Source organism: Blennius ocellaris (assembly GCF_963422515.1).
Source record: "Blennius ocellaris genome assembly, chromosome: 1".
In the NCBI taxonomy this organism is placed as follows: Eukaryota; Metazoa; Chordata; class Actinopteri; order Blenniiformes; family Blenniidae; genus Blennius; species Blennius ocellaris.
This window is the reverse complement of record NC_137650.1, coordinates 37452894-37476365: the sequence shown is the minus strand read 5'-3', so window position 1 is coordinate 37476365 and position 23472 is coordinate 37452894. Positions and strand designations below refer to the sequence as shown.

Here is a 23472-nt window from a genome sequence, read left to right as displayed (position 1 = left end):
TGAAATAAAGTCTAGCCCCACCAAGTGTTTACATCTACGCTCTGTGTGTGTGTGTGTGTGTGTGTGTGTGTGTGTGTGTGTGTGTGTGTGTGTGTGTGTGTGTGTGTGTGTGTGTGTGTGTGTGTTCTGGATGACCCTGGCCACTTGTTTACTGAGCCATGATGTTCGCCAGTAATCAGCCTGCTGCAGAACACAGTCTTGTTACTTTACAGGAGCGTCTCTCTCATCACCCAGTAATGATCTTCTGATCACAGAACATTTCCTCTCCTGCATCCTTCACATTTCCTCCATTATTCCTTCCTCGTGCTGCTCGTCCTCTGGACGTGAACGTGACATGGATTCTCTGAACTGACATGTTGTTGACATCATTGAGCATTTGGCCCAAACAAGCTGCGGCCGCAGGAAATGCTGCTTTAATGTGCGCTGATTACGTCCTGTCAACACACACACACACACACACACACACACACACACACACACACACACACACACACACACACACACACACACACACACACACACACACACACACACACACACACACACACACACACACACACACACACACACACACACACCAGCTCGGCACTAATCGAGCAGACCGTGCAGTCGATGCCAGAGCGCATCGCTGCTGGATGCGGAAGTCAGTCTCGGGATCTCAGAGACCAGCAGGGCTCCGGTCTCCTGGATCTTCCAGACATGGTGTTCGAGTCTCTGGTCAGCGACCTGCTCAACAGGTTCATCGGGGACTATGTGGAGAACCTGGACAAGTCCCAGCTGAAGATCGGGATCTGGGGAGGTGAGCTCAGTTGCTTGCTAGTGGTTCCGCGCGCAGGAGACCAGAATCCGCCCAGAAGCACGCGCTTTTAAAACTGACGTCGCTTTAAACACGGAGCAGAATGTATGACGACATGTTTCCTGCTCGGCTGTGGCGCAGTTCGAGCTTCTCCAACATCCGGTCTTAATTTCAACTTCGTCCGCACTGTCGTCGAGGAAGAAGACTAAAGAAAAACATCCTAGTCTGGTTCACAGGAGCAACGCCATCCACGGTTTAAATTAGAATGCCTGTTTACATCCCGTATTACGGTAAAACCCCCAGAAGCTGACAGGAGCGTCATGGTGCGTTCACGACCCCTCAGTTACAAGCATAAATCAAAACAACAGTACTTCACAGGCGTATTGTAACAGAAATTCATCGACAATCAAATTGTTTTCAACAAACTGCACCAGATTATTATTCTACATGCTCCCAGGTACCTCTGTGCCAGATTTCAATGAGAATTACTGTATTATTTTCTCACAATTACTCAATGAATTCACACCCAATACACACAGTACTGTACAAGCTTATTGTACCAAAAATTTATCAAAAATCAAATTATTTTCAGGAAACTCCACCAGATTGTTGTCCTACAGGCCCGCAGGTACCTGTGGGTCAATTTCCAACTACAATCACAGTAGCATTTTCTCACAAATACACAGTAAATTCATATCAACCTATACACAGTATTGTACATCCAAAAATGCATAGAAAATCTATGTATTAGGTGTGTCTTATTTTTGAAATTGTGAGAAAATGCTATAGCTGAAATTTGACCCACAGTTACCTAGGAGCCTGTAGAATAAGAATCAGGTACAGTTTCCTGAAAACAATTTGATCGTATACAAATGTTTGGCAATAAATATGTACAGTGCTCAATCTATTGGGTGTTATTTATTTTGATTATGTGAGAAAATGCTACTGTGAATCAATTTGAAAATTGGCACAGAGGTACCTGGAGCCATCTAGAAAGAGAATCTGGTACAGTTTGCTCAAAACAATTTGATTTTCAACAAATTTATGGACGTAGAGTAACATGTATATTGTGAATTCATTGTGTAACTGAGATAAATGCTACAGTGAATCCACTTGAATGTTGACACAGAGGTACCTGGGAGCCTGTAGAACAAGAATGTGGTGCAGTTTTCAGAAAACAATTTGATTTTCGATGAATTTTTGGTACAATACGCATGTACAGTTGCGTTGGTGTGTTTATTTACCTTGCAACTGAGGTGTCTTGAACGCACCACCAAGCTCCGTCGGCTTCTGATGGTGTTACCGTAAAACGTAATATAAACACGCATTCTAGTTTAAACCGTGGATGGCGTTGCTCCAGTGTCTGACTGAATAAGGACAGCCGTCCGTCTGTACTGTGACAACACACGCACACGCACGCACGCGCGCGCACACACACACACACACACACACACACACACACACACACACACACACACACACACACACACACACACACACACACACACACACACACACACACACACACACACACACACACACAAAACAGTTAAGGTCTGTAATGACTTAAGACGGATTCCATTAAAGTAACAAAGAACCTTGCATCTAGACAGCAGGGTTTCTCTTCTGCAGGTAAGTCCAGTGGCCTCAGGTTTTACAGTAGTACTCTTAAGGAAAGCAAAGATCAGAGAGCAATAAACAGATTGTCATGAGAAAGAAGTGAGTCATGCTCTATAAGTCAACTGCTCCTTGTGATCAAGTGGTAATAAAAACAAGTTTTTCACTAACTCTAACCCAAAACATGTTTTTCAAAATATCACGACATTTCTGTGTTTCGACATGTGATTTGTGATTATTTCCTTGCCAGTACAAACAGGATCAGAGGAGTTCCACCTGTAGTTGTGGGTCCAAAACCAGCCCGCATGGTGGTTTAATCTGGGCCTTACCAATTACATTAATGTCGCTCGCCCCTCTCTCACCATGCAGTGTGTATTACATTAGTGTAGCTCGCCCCTCTCTCACCATGCAGTGTGTATTACATTAGTGTAGCTCGCCCCTCTCTCACCATGCAGTGTGTATTACATTAGTGTAGCTCGCCCCTCTCTCACCATGCAGTGTGTATTACATTAGTGTCGCTCGCCCCTCTCTCACCATGCAGTGTGTATTACATTAGTGTAGCTCGCCCCTCTCTCACCATGCAGTGTGTATTACATTAGTGTAGCTCGCCCCTCTCTCACCATGCAGTGTGTACTTCATTAGTGTAGCTCGCCCCCCTCTCTCACCATGCAGTGTGTATTACATTAGTGTAGCTCGCCCCTCTCTCACCATGCAGTGTGTATTACATTAGTGTAGCTCGCCCCCCTCTCTCCATGCAGTGTGTACTTCATTAGTGTAGCTCGCCCCTCTCTCACCATGCAGTGTGTATTACATTAGTGTAGCTCGCCCCTCTCTCACCATGCAGTGTGTATTACATTAGTGTAGCTCGCCCCTCTCTCACCATGCAGTGTGTATTACATTAGTGTCGCTCGCCCCTCTCTCACCATGCAGTGTGTATTACATTAGTGTAGCTCGCCCCTCTCTCACCATGCAGTGTGTATTACATTAGTGTAGCTCGCCCCTCTCTCACCATGCAGTGTGTACTTCATTAGTGTAGCTCGCCCCCCTCTCTCACCATGCAGTGTGTATTACATTAGTGTAGCTCGCCCCTCTCTCACCATGCAGTGTGTATTACATTAGTGTAGCTCGCCCCCCTCTCTCCATGCAGTGTGTACTTCATTAGTGTAGCTCGCCCCTCTCTCACCATGCAGTGTGTATTACATTAGTGTAGCTCGCCCCTCTCTCCATGCAGTGTGTATTACATTAGTGTAGCTCGCCCCTCTCTCCATGCAGTGTGTACTTCATTAGTGTAGCTCGCCCCTCTCTCACCATGCAGTGTGTACTTCATTAGTGTAGCTCGCCCCCCTCTCTCCATGCAGTGTGTATGACATTAGTGTAGCGCGTCCCTCTCTCACCATGTAGTGTGTACTACATTAGTGTCGCTCGCCCCTCTCTCACCATGCAGTGGTGGTGGGGTCGAAGCGGACCCCCACCGCGGTGGCGGGGTCGGAGCGGACCGGTCGGAGCGGACCCCCGCCACCCTGATCCGGTCGGAGCGGACCCCCGCCACCCTGATCCGGTCGGAGCGGACCCCCGCCGCCCTGATCCGGTTGGAGCGGACCCCCGCCGCGGTGGGGTCGGAGCGGACCCCCGCCGCCCTGATCCGGTCGGAGCGGACCCCCGCCGCGGTGGGGTCGCAGCGGACCCCCGCCGCCGCGATCCGGTCGGAGCGGACCCCCGCCGTCACAAAGACGGCGCGTGCTCGCGGACATTGGTAGCATGAAGGCGCCTTGAAGGTGACGGACACCTCAGAGCTCACAAATACTGAAGTGGGCATCATTTTATTAAATTAAACAAGATTTATTCAAAACATGATTTAGTATTTTTTTAATTTCTGTTTAGTAACACTTGAAAGGACAGTGATTATTTTGTTGTTTTCATTCTGTACCAAAAAGATCAATATCTCATTGGTAATGGAATTCTTCTGGGTCTTTGGTTTTGAAGGAGGGGTTTTAGAGTTTTAGGTTCTAAGAGCATGTGGACTCACTTGAAGTCTATTTAGATTTGTGTCCCTGGTGATAATATTTTTAGATAACTGACATTCATACAGAACATACATATTTCCAATATATTATTATGCGGCATCCTCGTCATCATTTAAGTATCTGGAGTCTGTTCTGAATAACTCCACCCTAATCAAAGTTGAATTATATGTGAATATTTTCTTCTTATTTTGAATCAGATATTTTGTTATTGAAGAGGTCTGAAGCTCCAACTGGTCGAGAGCCATGAGCTCTGCTGGTGTTTTGTTTCCGTCTCTACCTTGTTGGGCTGCATTCTTCTTCCTTTCACCTGCAGACACACCTGACTCTCTCCTCCAATCAGCTGCCAGCTTCCTGGGGTGAAGGCTCAGCTGTCAAACAAGAGAACAATGGATCAGGCTTGACATCAATGAGAACAAACACAAACCTTTCCTATTCTCTGTTTTGTGTTTCTTCAGGAAATGTCGTCCTCCAGAACCTGAAAGTGAAAGAAAACGCTCTGGTAAGTCTTGAACTTCAGCAAGTATCAGTCACATGTTGTTGTTCAGTGAGTCTCACATGTGAACTCCTCCAGTGGTGTGGACTGATCAGCTAAGCTAAGCTAAGCTTAAGCTAAGCTAAGCTAAGCTACACTACACTACATCACAGTACACTACACTACACTACAGTACAGTACACTACACTACACCACACTACAGTACAGTACACTACAGTACACTACACCACACTACACTACACCACACTACAGTACAGTACACTACAGTACCCTACAGTACACTACACCACAGTACACTACAGTACAGTACACTACACTACACTACACCACAGTACAGTACACTACACCACACTACAGTACAGTACACTACACTACAGTACACTACACCACACTACAGTACAGTACAGTACACTACACTACACTACACTACAGTACAGTACAGTACAGTACAGTACACTACACTACACCACAGTACACTACACTACACTACAGTACACTACACTACACTACACTACAGTACAGTACACTACACCACATTACACTACACTACAGTACACTACACTACACCACACTACAGTACAGTACACTACACCACACCACACCACAGTACACTACACTACAGTACAGTACAGTACAGTACAGTGCACTACAGTACACCACACTACACTACCGTACAGTACAGTACACTACAGTACACTACACCACACTACACTACAGTACAGTACACTACACCACATTACACTACACCACACTACACTACAGTACACTACACTACACCACACTACAGTACAGTACACTACACCACACCACACCACAGTACACTACAGTACAGTACAGTACAGTACAGTACAGTACAGTACAGTACACTACACTACAGTACAGTACACTACAGTACAGTACAGTACACTACACCACACTACACTACAGTACAGTACACTACACCACATTACACTACACCACACTACACTACAGTACACTACACTACACCACACTACAGTACAGTACACTACACCACACCACACCACAGTACACTACAGTACAGTACAGTACAGTACAGTACAGTACAGTACAGTACACTACACTACAGTACAGTACACTACAGTACAGTACAGTGCACTACAGTACACCACACTACACTACCGTACAGTACAGTACAGTACACTACACTACAGTACAGTACACTAGCACTGGATGGCTGGTGACTGATGACTGGAGAGATGGATGGAGAAGAGATAGATGTATGGATGAGAGATGATAAAGAGATGGATGCAGAGAGGATGGAGATGGATGGATGAGAGAGGGATGACAGAGGGGTGGCTGGATGAAGATGGATGGAGATGGATGGATGAGAGAGGGATGAAAGAGGGATGGCTGGATGAAGATGGATGAGAGAGGGATGACAGAGGGGTGCCTGGATAAAGATGGATGGATGAGAGAGGGATGAGAGGGCTGGGGCTCAGACTCACACTGTGTCTGTGTTTCAGAGTGAGCTTGACGTCCCCTTCAGAGTGAAAGCTGGACAGATTGGTAAGTTGTGATGTCACAGTCTTGTCCTCTGTCACTTCCTGTCCTTCACCATTGCTTCCCTCCTTCCTCCAGGGAAGCTGACCTTGAAGATCCCCTGGAAGAACCTGTACAGTGACGCCGTGGTGGCCACGCTGGACGGTCTCTACCTGCTGGTCGTCCCCGGAGCCAGTAAGTCCTCTGCTGTCTCCACACCAGCCAATCACAGGCCGGCTGCTGGACGGTGTCCACACCAGCCAATCACAGGCCGGCTGCTGGACGGTGTCCACACCAGCCAATCACAGGCCGGCTGCTGGACGGTGTCCACACCAGCCAATCACAGGCCGGCTGCTGGACGGTGACCTGAGTGAGGTCTGACGCCGCCAGCCAGCGGAACCTTCAGCTAATGTGACGCCTCAGAGAAGTGTTCAGTACACTGTAAAGTTTACAGTGTTCAGTACACTGTAAAGCAACATGTGACGTGTTCAGTACATTATAAAGCAACATGTGGCGTGTTCAGTACACTCTAAAGCAACATGTGACGTGTTCAGTACATTATAAAGCAACATGTGACGTGTTCAGTACATTATAAAGCAACATGTGGCGTGCTCAGTACACTCTAAAGCAACATGTGACGTGTTCAGTACACTCTAAAGCAACATGTGACGTGTTCAGTACATTATAAAGCAACATGTGACGTGTTCAGTACATTATAAAGCAACATGTGGCGTGTTCAGTACATTATAAAGCAACATGTGGCGTGTTCAGTACATTATAAAGCAACATGTGGCGTGTTCAGTACACTGTAAAGCAACATGTGACGTGTTCAGTACATTATAAAGCAACATGTGGCGTGTTCAGTACACTGTAAAGCAACATGTGGCGTGTTCAGTACACTGTAAAGCAACATGTGACGTGTTCAGTACACTCTAAAGCAACATGTGACGTGTTCAGTACATTATAAAGCAACATGTGGCGTGTTCAGTACATTATAAAGCAACATGTGGCGTGTTCAGTACATTATAAAGCAACATGTGGCGTGTTCAGTACATTATAAAGCAACATGTGGCGTGTTCAGTACATTATAAAGCAACATGTGGCGTGTTCAGTACATTATAAAGCAACATGTGGCGTGTTCAGTACATTATAAAGCAACATGTGGCGTGTTCAGTACATTGTAAAGCAACATGTGGCGTGTTCAGTACATTATAAAGCAACATGTGGCGTGTTCAGTACATTATAAAGCAACATGTGGCGTGTTCAGTACATTATAAAGCAACATGTGGCGTGTTCAGTACACTGTAAAGCAACATGTGGCGTGTTCAGTACACTGTAAAGCAACATGTGACGTGTTCAGTACACTGTTAAGCAACATGTGACGTGTTCAGTACACTGTAAAGCAACATGTGGCGTTTTCAGTACATTATAAAGCAACATGTGGCGTGTTCAGTACACTGTAAAGCAACATGTGACGTGTTCAGTACACTGTAAAGCAACATGTGGCGTGTTCAGTACACTGTAAAGCAACATGTGGCGTGTTCAGTACATTATAAAGCAACATGTGGCGTGTTCAGTACACTGTAAAGCAACATGTGACGTGTTCAGTACACTGTAAAGCAACATGTGACGTGTTCAGTACACTGTAAAGCAACATGTGGCGTGTTCAGTACATTATAAAGCAACATGTGGCGTTTTCAGTACATTATAAAGCAACATGTGGCGTGTTCAGTACACTGTAAAGCAACATGTGACGTGTTCAGTACACTGTAAAGCAACATGTGACGTGTTCAGTACATTTTAAGGCAACATAAGACGTGTTCAGTACATTATAAAGCAACATGTGGCGTGTTCAGTACACTCTAAAGCAACATGTGACGTGTTCAGTACATTATAAAGCAACATGTGACGTGTTCAGTACATTATAAAGCAACATGTGGCGTGCTCAGTACACTCTAAAGCAACATGTGACGTGTTCAGTACACTCTAAAGCAACATGTGACGTGTTCAGTACATTATAAAGCAACATGTGGCGTGTTCAGTACATTATAAAGCAACATGTGGCGTGTTCAGTACATTATAAAGCAACATGTGGCGTGTTCAGTACACTGTAAAGCAACATGTGACGTGTTCAGTACATTATAAAGCAACATGTGGCGTGTTCAGTACACTGTAAAGCAACATGTGACGTGTTCAGTACACTCTAAAGCAACATGTGACGTGTTCAGTACATTATAAAGCAACATGTGGCGTGTTCAGTACATTATAAAGCAACATGTGGCGTGTTCAGTACATTATAAAGCAACATGTGGCGTGTTCAGTACATTATAAAGCAACATGTGGCGTGTTCAGTACATTATAAAGCAACATGTGGCGTGTTCAGTACATTGTAAAGCAACATGTGGCGTGTTCAGTACATTATAAAGCAACATGTGGCGTGTTCAGTACATTATAAAGCAACATGTGGCGTGTTCAGTACACTGTAAAGCAACATGTGGCGTGTTCAGTACACTGTAAAGCAACATGTGACGTGTTCAGTACACTGTTAAGCAACATGTGACGTGTTCAGTACACTGTAAAGCAACATGTGGCGTTTTCAGTACATTATAAAGCAACATGTGGCGTGTTCAGTACACTGTAAAGCAACATGTGACGTGTTCAGTACACTGTAAAGCAACATGTGACGTGTTCAGTACATTTTAAGGCAACATAAGACGTGTTCAGTACATTATAAAGCAACCTGTGACGTGTTCAGTATGCTGTAAAGCAACATGTGGCGTGTTCAGTACATTATAAAGCAACATGTGACGTGTTCAGTACATTATAAAGCAACATGTGGCGTGTTCAGTACATTATAAAGCAACATGTGACGTGTTCAGTACATTATAAAGCAACATTTGGCGTGTTCAGTACATTATAAAGCAACATTTGGCGTGTTCAGTACACTGTAAAGCAACATGTGACGTGTTCAGTACACTGTAAAGCAACATGTGACGTGTTCAGTACACTGTAAAGCAACATGTGACGTGTTCAGTACACTGTAAAGCAACATGTGACGTGTTCAGTACACTGTAAAGCAACATGTGACGTGTTCAGTACATTATAAAGCAACATGTGACGTGTTCAGTACACTCTAAAGCAACATGTGACGTGTTCAGTACATTATAAAGCAACATGTGGCGTGTTCAGTACATTATAAAGCAACATGTGGCGTGTTCAGTACATTATAAAGCAACATGTGGCGTGTTCAGTACATTATAAAGCAACATGTGGCGTGTTCAGTACATTATAAAGCAACATGTGGCGTGTTCAGTACACTGTAAAGCAACATGTGACGTGTTCAGTACATTATAAAGCAACATGTGGCGTGTTCAGTACACTGTAAAGCAACATGTGGCGTGTTCAGTACACTGTAAAGCAACATGTGACGTGTTCAGTACACTCTAAAGCAACATGTGATGTGTTCAGTACATTATAAAGCAACATGTGGCGTGTTCAGTACATTATAAAGCAACATGTGGCGTGTTCAGTACATTATAAAGCAACATGTGGCGTGTTCAGTACACTGTAAAGCAACATGTGGCGTGTTCAGTACACTGTAAAGCAACATGTGACGTGTTCAGTACACTGTAAAGCAACATGTGACGTGTTCAGTACACTGTAAAGCAACATGTGGCGTGTTCAGTACATTATAAAGCAACATGTGGCGTGTTCAGTACACTGTAAAGCAACATGTGGCGTGTTCAGTACATTATAAAGCAACATGTGGCGTGTTCAGTACACTGTAAAGCAACATGTGGCGTGTTTAGTACATTGTAAAGCAACATGTGGCGTGTTCAGTACACTGTAAAGCAACATGTGGCGTGTTCGGTACACTGTAAAGCAACATGTGGCGTGTTCAGTACACTGTAAAGCAACATGTGGCGTGTTCAGTACACTGTAAAGCAACATGTGGCGTGTTCAGTACACTGTAAAGCAACATGTGGCGTGTTCAGTACATTATAAAGCAACATGTGGCGTGTTCAGTACACTGTAAAGCAACATGTGGCGTGTTCAGTACATTGTAAAGCAACATGTGACGTGTTCAGTACACTGTAAAGCAACATGTGACGTGTTCAGTACACTGTAAAGCAACATGTGACGTGTTCAGTACACTGTAAAGCAACATGTGGCGTGTTCAGTACATTGTAAAGCAACATGTGGCGTGTTCAGTACACTGTAAAGCAACATGTGGCGTGTTCAGTACATTATAAAGCAACATGTGGTGTGTTCAGTACACTGTAAAGCAACATGTGGCGTGTTTAGTACATTGTAAAGCAACATGTGGCGTGTTCAGTACACTGTAAAGCAACATGTGGCGTGTTCAGTACACTGTAAAGCAACATGTGGCGTGTTTAGTACACTGTAAAGCAACATGTGGCGTGTTCAGTACACTGTAAAGCAACATGTGGCGTGTTCAGTACACTGTAAAGCAACATGTGGCGTGTTCAGTACACTGTAAAGCAACATGTGGCGTGTTCAGTACATTGTAAAGCAACATGTGGCGTGTTCAGTACACTGTAAAGCAACATGTGGCATGTTCAGTACATTGTAAAGCAACATGTGACGTGTTCAGTACACTGTAAAGCAACATGTGACGTGTTCAGTACACTGTAAAGCAACATGTGACGTGTTCAGTACACTGTAAAGCAACATGTGACGTGTTCAGTACACTGTAAAGCAACATGTGGCGTGTTCAGTACATTGTAAAGCAACATGTGGCGTGTTCAGTACATTGTAAAGCAACATGTGGCGTGTTCAGTACATTGTAAAGCAACATGTGGCGTGTTCAGTACATTATAAAGCAACATGTGGCGTGTTCAGTACACTGTAAAGCAACATGTGGCGTGTTCAGTACACTGTAAAGCAACATGTGACGTGTTCAGTACACTGTAAAGCAACATGTGACGTGTTCAGTACACTGTAAAGCAACATGTGACGTGTTCAGTACACTGTAAAGCAACATGTGGCGTGTTCAGTACATTGTAAAGCAACATGTGGCGTGTTCAGTACATTGTAAAGCAACATGTGGCGTGTTCAGTACATTGTAAAGCAACATGTGGCGTGTTCAGTACATTATAAAGCAACATGTGACGTGTTCAGTACACTGTAAAGCAACATGTGGCGTGTTCAGTACATTGTAAAGCAACATGTGGCGTGTTCAGTACATTGTAAAGCAACATGTGGCGTGTTCAGTACATTGTAAAGCAACATGTGGCGTGTTCAGTACATTGTAAAGCAACATGTGGCGTGTTCAGTACATTATAAAGCAACATGTGGCGTGTTCAGTACACTGTAAAGCAACATGTGGCGTGTTCAGTACACTGTAAAGCAACATGTGACGTGTTCAGTACACTGTAAAGCAACATGTGACGTGTTCAGTACACTGTAAAGCAACATGTGGCGTGTTCAGTACATTGTAAAGCAACATGTGGCGTGTTCAGTACATTGTAAAGCAACATGTGGCGTGTTCAGTACATTATAAAGCAACATGTGGCGTGTTCAGTACATTGTAAAGCAACATGTGGCGTGTTCAGTACATTGTAAAGCAACATGTGGCGTGTTCAGTACATTATAAAGCAACATGTGGCGTGTTCAGTACATTGTAAAGCAACATGTGGCGTGTTCAGTACATTATAAAGCAACATGTGACGTGTTCAGTACACTGTAAAGCAACATGTGGCGTGTTCAGTACATTATAAAGCAACATGTGACGTGTTCAGTACACTGTAAAGAACTTCCCTTTGACCAGTTCACAGCAGAACGTCTGTTTATCTCTCCACTTTACATCATAATGTACATGTAAGGCACGTAGTGTGAACAGTGGAATGAAGAGACTGAAACCAAAAATATCAGCAAAAACATTAGACCAGAATTGAAAGTTATTTAAAAAAAGAATTTGTGACGACTGGAATACAATGGTGTCTTTGTCCTTGTGTTGTCTTCAGGTCAAATTTAATCACAAAGCTCAGGATTCTGGTCGTCTTACAATTAATTCAATTAGATTTTGGCCACACCATCTAATGAAGTATTTCTATTCTATTCTATTCTGTTCACAAAGTAAATGGATTGTTAATTACTAATGCTATGCATTATGGCTATTTTACACATTTGAATAGTCTGCTGTCCTCAGAGGTCATCATCCTGTGATTCACAACACGACTGTGCAGTTCAGAACAACAACAAACACCAACAGGAGTAAAGATGTTTTCATCTGAAACCAATATCCTTGAAGCGTCACATTTTGAAGCACATTTCTCCATGTTCCTCCTCCACAATGTTCCACATTCCTCCATGATGTTCCACGTTCCTCCACGCTCCTCCATGTTCCTCCACACTCCTCCATATTCCACCGCACTCTTCGATGTTCCTCCACACTCCACGCTCCTCCATATTCCTCCACGCTCCTCCATGTTCCTCCACACTCCTCCATATTCCACCGCACTCTTCGATGTTCCTCCACACTCCACGCTCCTCCATATTCCTCCACACTCCTCCATGTTCCTCCACACTCCTCCATATTCCACCGCACTCTTCGATGTTCCTCCACACTCCACGCTCCTCCATGTTCCTCCACGCTCCTCCATGTTCCTCCACGTTCCTCCACGTTCCTCCACACTCCTCCACGCTCCTCCACGTTCCTCCACACTCCTCCACGCTCCTCCATGTTCCTCCACGCTCCTCCATGTTCCTCCACGTTCCTCCACGTTCCTCCACACTCCTCCACGCTCCTCCACGTTCCTCCACACTCCTCCACACTCCTCCATGTTCCTCCACGTTCCTCCACACTCCTCCACACTCTTCCACACTCCTCGATGTTCCCCCACTGTCCTTGATGTTCCTCCACGCTCCTCCATGTTCCTCCACACTCCTCCATGTTCCACCGCACTCTTCGATGTTCCTCCACACTCCTCCATGTTCCTCCACGCTCCTCCACGTTCCTCCACACTCTTCGATGTTCTTCCACTTTCCTCCACTCTCCTCCACACTCCTCCATGTTCCTCCACACTCCTCCATGTTCCTCCACACTCCTCCATGTTCCTCCACATTCCTCCATGTTCCTCCATGTTCCTCCACACTCCTCCACACTCCTCCATGTTCCTCCACACTCCTCCATGTTCCTCCACACTCCTCCATGTTCCTACACGTTCCTCCACACTCCTCCATGTTCCTCCACGTTCCTCCACACTCCTCCATGTTCCTCCACACTCCTCCATGTTCCTCCACACTCCTCCATGTTCCTCCACACTCCTCCATGTTCCTCCACACTCTTCGATGTTCTTCCACTTTCCTCCACTCTCCTCCACACTCCTCCATATTCCACCGCACTCTTCGATGTTCCTCCACACTCCACGCTCCTCCATGTTCCTCCACGCTCCTCCATGTTCCTCCACGTTCCTCCACGTTCCTCCACACTCCTCCACGCTCCTCCACGTTCCTCCACACTCCTCCACACTCCTCCACGTTCCTCCACACTCCTCCACACTCTTCCACACTCCTCGATGTTCCCCCACTGTCCTTGATGTTCCTCCACGCTCCTCCATGTTCCTCCACACTCCTCCATGTTCCACCGCACTCTTCGATGTTCCTCCACACTCCTCCATGTTCCTCCACGCTCCTCCACGTTCCTCCACACTCTTCGATGTTCTTCCACTTTCCTCCACTCTCCTCCACACTCCTCCATGTTCCTCCACACTCCTCCATGTTCCTCCACACTCCTCCATGTTCCTCCACATTCCTCCATGTTCCTCCATGTTCCTCCACACTCCTCCACACTCCTCCATGTTCCTCCACATTCCTCCATGTTCCTCCACGTTCCTCCACACTCCTCCACACTCCTCCATGTTCCTCCACACTCCTCCATGTTCCTCCACACTCCTCCATGTTCCTCCACGTTCCTCCACACTCCTCCATGTTCCTCCACGTTCCTCCACACTCCTCCATGTTCCTCCACACTCCTCCATGTTCCTCCACACTCCTCCATGTTCCTCCACACTCCTCCATGTTCCTCCACACTCTTCGATGTTCTTCCACTTTCCTCCACTCTCCTCCTCACTCCCTGTTTTTCCACGTTCCTCCACGCTCTTCCACGCTCTTCCATGTTCTTCCATGCAACTCCATTTTTTCAACTTTCCTTCCGCGCTCCTCCGCATTGCTTGACATCCCTCTACAAGTCCACCAACTCATCTTTCTTTTTACAAAATTAATTCAAACACAATGATGTGGTAAAGTGAAAATCCAAAGATGGTGTAAGGGTTAAAAATCATCTTTCAGTTTTTTCAAGTTCTCCAGAAGGTGTAGTGCTCTCAGGTGATCAGGGAGGGTGGAGATTGTGTGGGAGTGGTGGTGTTCTTTAGGTAGTTGGGGCGAGTGATGTGAGAACCTCATATTGAATCATTGGTCCGACGTGTGTTGCAGCTGGATCTCCACTCCCATCATGTCCATATAACGGTAAGCAGCTGCTGTTCTCTGAAGATGCCTTCAGGGCTGCATGATATCAGATCAACAATTGAAGAAATGATTTACTCTAAAAAGAAGGGCGTGTCTTCACAATGACAGTCCTCCTGCTGACGGAGCTTTTATTGTGAAACTGCTCTCACTTCAGTTCTCATGCTGCGGCCTTTCTTGCTTCCAGGCCCAAGGGGAATTTTCTCTGAGGTTGGGAACCGTTTCAGGGATTTTCATCGTTTGCAGTAGTTACTGACTTTTCATCCTTTTTTACTAAACGCTGGACTTTCACAGGTTCAACAACCAGCCGGAGAGCTGGACACTGCTTGGTGATTGAACTGGGGCTGGGGGTGAACCATTATGTTTTAAACCATTATTTAATGGAATAGTGGACTATTCTAACGGTCGTTGTTTCGGCTTCGTTAGTCGACATTCATTGGCGAAATAACTTCCGTGTAGTGAATCATGATGCTAAGCTAGCAAAGGTCAGTCTAATATTGTTTCACTGGGAAACGACATCAGCGGATTGAGCTAACGCTAATTATGAATTGGCGAACGTAATGTTGAACAGATACGTCTGATGTTACTACAGTCTGCTAGCTACTGTAGCGAGCAGCTCTACACTTTGTGGTGCTTGTGGCGAGATAGCAGTGTTCTGCTAGCTGTAAGCTAGCCACCGTTGCCATTCCTGCCAGCATTATATGCTGTTTCTAGCTAATGTTAGCTAAATGCATCCGTTTAGCCTCTAGCTACTAACCATAACCAAACATAAACACAGCTAGCTAGCACCACCGACGTGTGCAGAGCTCCAGCTCACATTGCAAATTCAAAGTAAATGGATTTAGCAAATGTTGGAGATGGTAACGTTACTCCTGTTCGAGGCGTCCCGTTGTCACGAGTGAGAACGGGACGCCTCGGCTTCAAACGCTCCACATGGAGGTATTAACACTGCTAGTAGCTACCTGGACGCTCATGGCTGCTTGAAGTCGTCCCACAGCGTTGATGTGAGGCTGCGGGTTGCTGCTGAGCCTCAGAGCTGCTTGGAGACGAGTCTCCAATCGCAGCTCGGTACGGCCCTCGGTACAGAGATCAAGGTAGGGTTCGGCACTCGGTTAAGAGGAACATGAAAAATAAAAAACTTCTTACTTGGCTGGAGAGATTTTGACATGCCCAACGTTTAATGTAAATGGGTAATGTATGAATTCGTCCAACATAACTTTTTACATAAAAACACACATTTCTTTAATAATCCAGATATTTCTATAAAACTTTCAGGGAAGGCGTATCTCTTTATACTATTTAATCTGAAGGAATAATAATCAATATTTTAAGTTTGTTCTTCACAGCAAAAAGCCCAGAGTTGATTTAACTCGCACAATGTTTATTTGAGGCCGACCTCTGGGCTTTTTGCTGTTGGTCTGAAATAAATTTGATAGTATTAAGATTGGAGCTGTCACAACCTACTACTACATACTACCTACTGCTACACCTTATTTATTGTACTAGTCACTTTTTATCCATATATATTTTTTAATAACATGGTAAATGTGTCATGTATTTTTTATTATATTAACAAATCAAACCTTGTCACTGTTTCTCCTCCTCTTCCTGCTCAGTCAACTTTTTTTCTGAACCATAACAAGTAATGAAACTTCAATCAAAATAATCACAAATACATTGCTTTAGTTGAAGTTGTTTTTATGTGTTGAATTTGACTGAGTTTTTAATCCGTTCTGGTGACGATTGGAAGATTGACGGAAGTAAAAAATCGGACGACGAGGAGTTTCCCTGACTACGTAATTCGACGAATTCCCGAGGAATTACGCAACGCTATCCAATCAGAATTCATGTTTTCCAGATAAGACGCAGCATCAAGCCTTAATATCAAGCCCTGGTCTTAACATTGTGGTACACCTCTGGAATGGTACGGGTACCAGTACGTACATTGTTACACCCTTACTATAATATTATATATAGATATATATATGTGTGTAATGTAATGTTGAAAATATACCTGCTATTCCTTTTGTTTTCCCTAAACTCAGATTAACTGTCATCTAAAGTAAAACAACCCCAAAACATATTCATTTTCTAAAAGGGACTGATGAAGCTGAAACTTCATGGTGGGGAGACGGGTGGAGGAGACAGACAGCTGAAACTTCATGGTGGGGAGACGGGTGGAGGAGACAGTTGGGTGAAAGCCTCCATAGTGCTTCCTGTCTGTCTCCACAGTGATCCTCCACAGTGATCCTCCACAGTAACCTTCCACAGTGATCCTCCACAGTGGTCCTCCACAGTGACCCTCCACAGTGATCCTCCACAGTGATCCTCCACAGTGACCCTCCACAGTGACCCTCCACAGTGACCCTCCACAGTGATCCTCCACAGTGACCCTCCACAGTGACCCTCCACAGTGACCCTCCACAGTGATCCTCCACAGTGACCCTCCACAGTGACCCTCCACAGTGACCCTCCACAGTGATCCTCCACAGTGACCCTCCACAGTGACCCTCCACAGTGATCCTCCACAGTGATCCTCCACAGTGACCCTCCACAGTGATCCTCCACAGTGACCCTCCACAGTGACCCTCCACAGTGATCCTCCACAGTGATCCTCCACAGTGACCCTCCACAGTGACCCTCCACAGTGACCCTCCACAGTGATCCTCCACAGTGATCCTCCACAGTGATCCTCCACAGTGACCCTCCACAGTGACCCTCCACAGTGATCCTCCACAGTGACCCTCCACAGTGACCCTCCACAGTGATCCTCCACAGTGACCCTCCACAGTGACCCTCCACAGTGACCCTCCACAGTGATCCTCCACAGTGATCCTCCACAGTGACCCTCCACAGTGATCCTCCACAGTGACCCTCCACAGTGACCCTCCACAGTGATCCTCCACAGTGACCCTCCACAGTGACCCTCCACAGTGATCCTCCACAGTGATCCTCCACAGTGATCCTCCACAGTGATCCTCCACAGTGACCCTCCACAGTGACCCTCCACAGTGATCCTCCACAGTGACCCTCCACAGTGATCCTCCACAGTGATCCTCCACAGTGACCCTCCACAGTGATCCTCCACAGTGATCCTCCACAGTGATCCTCCACAGTGATCCTCCACAGTGACCCTCCACAGTGACCCTCCACAGTGATCCTCCACAGTGACCCTCCACAGTGACCCTCCACAGTGATCCTCCACAGTGATCCTCCACAGTGATCCTCCACAGTGATCCTCCACAGTGACCCTCCACAGTGACCCTCCACAGTGATCCTCCACAGTGACCCTCCACAGTGACCCTCCACAGTGATCCTCCACAGTGATCCTCCACAGTGACCCTCCACAGTGATCCTCCACAGTGATCCTCCACAGTGATCCCTTTATGCTGCAGAGCTCACCTCACTTTCTGCTCCTTTCTTCAGCCATCAAGTATGACGCAGACAAGGAGCAGCGCTACCAGCAGGAGGCCAAGCAGAGGGAGCTGCAGCGCATTGAGGAGGCTCTGCAGAGAGCGGCATGTAGAGGTGAGGTGACCTTTGACCTCTGGCTGACTCCTGGATGACCTTCACTTCTCTGTTTTCACTCCTCTTCAGCTCTGTCTCTTCTGCTGTCCTCATCACGTTTCCCAGCTGATCTCCTTTTCACTCCTCTTCAGCTCAGTCTCTAGAAACACGTTAACATGCTGTGTGTCTTGTTCATGCTGCGTCTCCTGGCAGCTGCTCAATCTGAAGAGCTGCTCTTCACTTTGGAAAGGGTTGTTTACCAGGAGTCACACCACGGTAACACGCACGCACGCACGCACGCACACGCACACGCACACGCACACACACACACACACACACACACACACACACACACACACACACACACACACACACACACACACACACACACACACACACACACACACACACACACACACACACACACACGCACGCACGCACCCTTGCGCACATGCACACACACCCTCCCTGCTGCTTCCTGCTATCTCTTTGTGTTTTCCAGCTGTTGCGTCATTAACTCCCGTCTCTCTCTTTAATGCTGCCTAAGTCCCAAAAGGACGTAAAAAAGTAAAAAAACAAAAGAAAGGCTTGAGGACGTTAAAGCGACACGACACCCCAGCAGGTGAGTTTGACACGTTTGGGTCGAGTGATGCATTTGTAGTTTCAAAGAGACAATGCGGTAAGCTGCAGTAAGTAGGCTGGAATCATCTGCAGTAACCTACAGTATCCTGCAGTCAGCTGCAGTAACCTACATAATTCTGCAGTCAGCTGCAGTAACCTACAGTAGGCTGCAGTCAACTGCAGTAACCTGCAGTATCCTGCAGTCACCTGCAGTAACCTACAGAATTCTGCAGTCAGCTGCAGTAACCTACAGTATCCTGCAGTCAAATGCAGTAACCTACATAATTCTGCAGTCAGCTGCAGTAACCTACAGTAGGCTGGAATCATCTGCAGTAAGCTACAGTAGGCTGCAGTCAGCCGCAGTAGCCTGCAGTCAGCTGCAGTAACCTACAGAATTCTGCAGTCAGCTGCAGTAACCTACAGTAGGCTGTAATCATCTGCAGTAACCTACAGTATCCTGCAGTCAGCTGCAGTAACCTACAGAATTCTGCAGTCAGCTGCAGTCAGCTACAATAGGCTGCAGTAACATACAGTAGCCTGCAGTAGAATACAGTAGCCTGCAGTCAGCTGCAGTAACCTACAGTAGGCTGCAGTCAACTGCAGTAACCTGCAGTATCCTGCAGTCAGCTGCAGTCAGCTACAATAGGCTGCAGTAACATACAGTAGCCTGCAGTAGAATACAGTAGCCTGCAGTCAGCTGCAGTAACCTACAGTAGGCTGCAGTCAACTGCAGTAACCTGCAGTATCCTGCAGTCACCTGCAGTAACCTACAGAATTCTGCAGTCAGCTGCAGTAACCTACAGTAGGCTGGAATCATCTGCAGTAACCTACAGTATCCTGCAGTCAGCTGCAGTAACCTGCAGTATCCTGCAGTCAGCTGCAGTAACCTGCAGTATCCTGCAGTCAGCTGCAGTGACCTACAGTAGGCTGTAATCAGCTGCAGTAACCTACAGTATCCTGCAGTCAGCTGCAGTGACCTACAGTATCCTGCAGTCAGCTGCAGTCAGCTACAATAGGCTGCAGTAACACACAGTAGCCTGCAGTAGAATACAGTAGCCTACAGTCAGCTGCAGTAACCTACAGTAGGCTGCAGTCAGCTGCAGTATGCTACAGTAGGCTGCAGTCAGCCGCAGTAGCCTGCAGTCAGCTGCAGTAACCTACAGAATTCTGCAGTCAGCTGCAGTAACCTACAGTAGGCTGCAATAAGCTGCAGTAACCTACAGTATCCTGCAGTCAGCTGCAGTAACCTACAGAATTCTGCAATCAGCTGCAGTAACCTACAGAATTCTGCAATCAGCTGCAGTAACCTACAGTAGGCTGCAATCAGCTGCAGTAACCTACATAATTCTGCAGTAAGCTACAGTAGGCTGCAGTCAGCTGCAGTAAACTACAGAATTCTGCAGTAAGCTGCAGTAAGCTACAGTAGGCTGCAGTCAGCCGCAGTAGCCTGCAGTCAGCTGCAGTAACCTACAGTATCCTGCAATCAGATGCAGTAAGCTACAGTATCCTGCAGTCAGCTGCAGTAACCTACAGAATTCCGCAGTCAGCTGCCGTAACCTACAGTAGGCTGCAATCAGCTGCAGTAACCTACAGTAGACTGCATTCAGCTGCAGTAACCTACAGTGTCCTGCAGTCAGCTGCAGTCACCTACAGAATTCTGCAGTCAGCTGCAGTCACCTACAGAATTCTGCAGTCAGCTGCAGTAACCTACTGTAGGCTGTAATCAGCTGCAGTAACCTACAGTATCCTGCAGTCAGCTGCAGTAACCTACAGAATTCTGCAGTCAGCTGCAGTAACCTACAGTAGGCTGTAATCAGCTCCAGTAACCTACAGTATCCTGCAGTCAGCTGCAGTGACCTACAGTATCCTGCAGTCAGCTGCAGTCAGCTACAATAGGCTGCAGTAACACACAGTAGCCTGCAGTAGAATACAGTAGCCTACAGTCAGCTGCAGTAACCTACAGTAGGCTGCATTCAGCTGCAGTAACCTACATTATCCTGCATTCAGCTGCAGTAACCTACATTATCCTGCGGTCAGCTGCAGTCACCTACAGAATTCTGCAGTCAACTGCAGTCACCTACAGAATTCTGCAGTCAGCTGCAGTCACCTACATAATTCTGCAGTCAGCTGCAGTCACCTACAGAATTCTGCAGTCAGCTGCAGTAACTTACAGTAGGCTGCAATCAGCTGCAGTAACCCACAGTAGTCTGCAGTCAGCTGCAGTAAGCTACAGTAGGCTGCAGTCAGCTGCAGTAGCCTGCAGTCAGCTGCAGTAAGCTACAGTAGGCTGCAGTCAGCTGCAGTCAGCTACAGTAGGCTGCAGTAACCTACAGAATTCTGCAGTCAGCTGCAGTAACCTACAGAATTCTGCAGTCAGCTGCAGTAAGCTACAGTAGGCTGCAATCAGCTGCAGTAACCCACAGTAGGCTGCAATCAGCTGCAGTAACCCACAGTAGGCTGCAATCAGTTGCAGTAACCCACAGTAGCCTGCAGTCAGCTGCAGTAACCCACAGTCAGCTGCAGTCAGCTACAGTAGGTGGCAGTCAGCTGCAATCAGCTACAGTAGGCTGCAGTCAGCTGCAGTAGGTGGCACCCAGCTGCAGTAACCCACAGTAGCCTGCAATCAGCTGCAGTAAACTTCAGTAGGCTGCAATCACACACACTAGAGGAGAGTATAGAGGAGAGCCAGGGACCGAGAAGAAATTAATATTTTACCAGTATTTCCTCCAGCTTTAGCAGTATGGAGGCTCCTGGTCAGCAAACATGATCATCTGCTGTTTTACTGCAGAATTACAACTGTGGGCATTAAATTCAGCATTTCAAAGTAAAACTAATGACTTTTATTTACTCAATCAACTGTCAGGAGACTTTTTTAAGTGACATTTTGTGACTTAATATTATTACACTCAGTGTTGTGATGCTCTGGAGTCACGGTGATGCTCTGGTCTCACGGTGCTGCTCCGGTCTCACGGTGATGCTCTGGTCTCACGGTGATGCTCTGGACTCACGGTGATGCTCTGGTCTCACGGTGATGCTCCGGTCTCACGGTGATGCTCTGGTCTCACGGTGATGCTCTGGACTCACTGTGATGCTCTGGACTCAGGGTGATGCTTCGGTCTCACGGTGATGCTCTGGACTCACGGTGATGCTCTGGACTCACGGTGATGCTCTGGACTCACGGTGATGCTCCGGTCTCACGGTGATGCTCTGGACTCACGGTGATGCTCTGGACTCACGGTGATGCTCTGGACTCACGGTGATGCTCTGGTCTCACGGTGATGCTCTGGTCTCACGGTGATGCTCTGGTCTCACGGTGATGCTCTGGAGTCACGGTGCTTCTCTGGAGTCACTGTGATGCTCTGGTCTCACGGTGATGCTCTGGACTCACTGTGATGCTCTGGTCTCACGGTGATGCTCTGGACTCACGGTGATGCTCTGGTCTCACGGTGATGCTCTGGACTCACGGTGATGCTCTGGTCTCACGGGGATGCTCTGGTCTCACGGTGATGCTCTGGACTCACTGTGATGCTCTGGACTCAGGGTGATGCTCCGGTCTCACGGTGATGCTCTGGACTCACGGTGATGCTCCGGTCTCACGGTGATGCTCTGGACTCACGGTGATGCTCTGGACTCACGGTGATGCTCTGGACTCACGGTGATGCTCTGGACTCACTGTGATGCTCTGGACTCACGGTGATGCTCTGGACTCACTGTGATGCTCTGGACTCACGGTGATGCTCCGGTCTCACGGTGATGCTCTGGAGTCACGGTGCTGCTCTGGACTCACGGTGATGCTCCGGTCTCACGGTGATGCTCTGGACTCACGGTGATGCTCTGGACTCACGGTGATGCTCTGGACTCACGGTGATGCTCTGGTCTCACGGTGATGCTCTGGTCTCACGGTGATGCTCTGGTCTCACGGTGATGCTCTGGAGTCACGGTGCTTCTCTGGAGTCACTGTGATGCTCTGGTCTCACGGTGATGCTCTGGACTCACTGTGATGCTCTGGTCTCACGGTGATGCTCTGGACTCACGGTGATGCTCTGGTCTCACGGTGATGCTCTGGACTCACGGTGCTGCTCTGGAGTCACGGTGATGCTCTGGAGTCACGGTGATGCTCTGGTCTCACGGTGATGCTCTGGTCTCACGGTGATGCTCTGGTCTCACGGTGATGCTCTGGACTCACTGTGATGCTCTGGTCTCACGGTGATGCTCTGGACTCACGGTGATGCTCTGGTCTCACGGTGATGCTCTGGACTCACGGTGCTGCTCTGGAGTCACGGTGCTGCTCTGGAGTCACGGTGATGCTCTGGTCTCACGGTGATGCTCTGGTCTCACGGTGATGCTCCGGTCTCACGGTGATGCTCTGGACTCACGGTGCTGCTCTGGACTCACGGTGATGCTCTGGTCTCACGGTGATGCTCTGG

General features: G+C 47.1%; 1 protein-coding gene across 1 annotated transcript in view; it reads left to right on the top strand.

The window, feature by feature from the left end:
- Window positions 1-672: 672 nt before the first annotated feature.
- The window catches only part of vps13c (vacuolar protein sorting 13 homolog C), an 81129-nt gene continuing 58329 nt past the window's right edge, over window positions 673-23472 (top strand). Inside the window, 6 exon segments of the mRNA XM_080514661.1 lie at window positions 673-799; window positions 4893-4936; window positions 6415-6457; window positions 6530-6625; window positions 14888-14920; window positions 18344-18445. Of these exon segments, the coding sequence (XP_080370787.1) occupies window positions 700-799; window positions 4893-4936; window positions 6415-6457; window positions 6530-6625; window positions 14888-14920; window positions 18344-18445 (418 nt within the window). The 5' untranslated portion in view covers window positions 673-699.